The 1,585-nt window shown below is 43.6% G+C and overlaps 1 protein-coding gene across 1 annotated transcript; it reads left to right on the forward strand.

Moving 5' to 3' along the window:
• Positions 1-479: 479 nt before the first annotated feature.
• LOC106527595 (presqualene diphosphate phosphatase) lies at positions 480-1,486 on the forward strand (the record flags this gene model as incomplete). Its single annotated transcript, XM_014022518.1, is given in 1 exon segment — positions 480-1,486. A coding segment is annotated over 1 exon segment (367 nt), but the record flags the coding sequence as incomplete, so codon positions are not given.
• Positions 1,487-1,585: the final 99 nt, after the last annotated feature.

Here is a 1,585-nt window from a genome sequence, read left to right on the forward strand (position 1 = left end):
ACATGTGAGAAAATCCAGCCGTCATTTGTCAGCTGAAATACTTTTTTGCAGGATTGTTGACATTTTAAGAAGAGAAGAAGAATTCTGTCAGCTTGATTCATTCTGGACTTTACTATTTGACTCATTAGCACCACTAGTGTTTGAACACAGAACTGCATCCACCATCATCACCCCCCAGGTAAAAGACAGGTGAGTGACAGGACAGGGGCACTTCAGGGGGCCAATGCCAAACCCCTTACTTCTCATTTTCTCTCATCATGTAGTTTTATAACTTTGTGTTGTTTATTTTTGCATCATGTGACTGTTGTTGYGGCTTTTATTGTGTATGTCTTTTAGTTTTTTATATAATGTTTGACATTTTGCTCTGAAGTTGTATATAAATAAAGCTGGATTAAATTCTATTGTGAAAGGTAATTCAGCTTTAATGCACCTACATGACTGTGTTTTAATCCACTTCATTCCTCTTCCTGTCCTGCAGGTCTGCTGCTGGACCTGATCCTGGTCGGTTCTGTGAAGGCCGTGGTGCGTCGACGTCGCCCGGCTCATAACCAGATGGACATGTTCGCCACGTTCTCTGTGGACCGCTACTCCTTCCCTTCTGGTCATGCCACCCGCGCCGCCATGTGTGGGCGCTTCCTGCTGGCTCACCTCGTGCTGGCCCCCCCTGTGAGGGTCCTGGTCGTACTGTGGGTGGGCCTGGTGGGGCTTAGCCGAGTGCTGCTGGGAAGACATAATGTTACCGATGTTCTGTTTGGATTCTGGATGGGATACTGCCAATACAACCTGCTGGAGATGCTGTGGCTCTCTCCTCAAGCTCTGCAGGGCCTCCTGGGACAGCTGGCCTAACTATCAACCACAGCTGGCCTAACTATCAACCACAGCTGGCCTAACTATCAACCACAGGAAGAAGAACGATGCTGGAATATTAAGAGTTCCTGTACCCGTTTTTAGACTGAAGCAAACTCCTTTGATTAGAGAGAAGAGCTCAGTGTAACACCTTTTCTGACTGATTCATCAGGTTCTGAACCTCCATCTGACCCCTAATTTACACTAGATGTGGCTGTGCTGCGTTGTGCTGCGCTGCGTTGTGCTGCGCTGCGCTGCGGTCCGACCTCCACAGCAAACACACACCCATTCTAATCAATGAGAGTATTGATCTGTATAAGTGGATTGGACATCACGTGACACATCATGCACCACACAGGTACCATTCTATGCATTGAGTTTTGACTTGGGAACATCCATGAATGGTGGTAAAAAGGGGATGCAGCAGACACTCATGCAAGGAATATCAAAAATAGATGCAATATTTTGCCAAAAATTGTCAACACTACAACAACAAGATCACAAGATCAAAGTTATCACATTTTACAGGTCATTAAAATATTTTTATTTTAAAAAATGTCGGAGATGCAGAAAGTAGGTCAGTTATGCAGCTTGATTTTGACAACCTTATGTTGGGTAAACCAAGGAAAAGACAAATTTGCTGTTCCAACAAATTATTATATTTTTTATTCATATTGTTATTACGTTAGGATAACATTGTGAGAGATAAATATAATGGACAACAGTCAAATTACCTTTA

Source organism: Austrofundulus limnaeus, unplaced genomic scaffold (assembly GCF_001266775.1).
Source record: "Austrofundulus limnaeus strain Quisiro unplaced genomic scaffold, Austrofundulus_limnaeus-1.0 Scaffold334, whole genome shotgun sequence".
In the NCBI taxonomy this organism is placed as follows: Eukaryota; Metazoa; Chordata; class Actinopteri; order Cyprinodontiformes; family Rivulidae; genus Austrofundulus; species Austrofundulus limnaeus.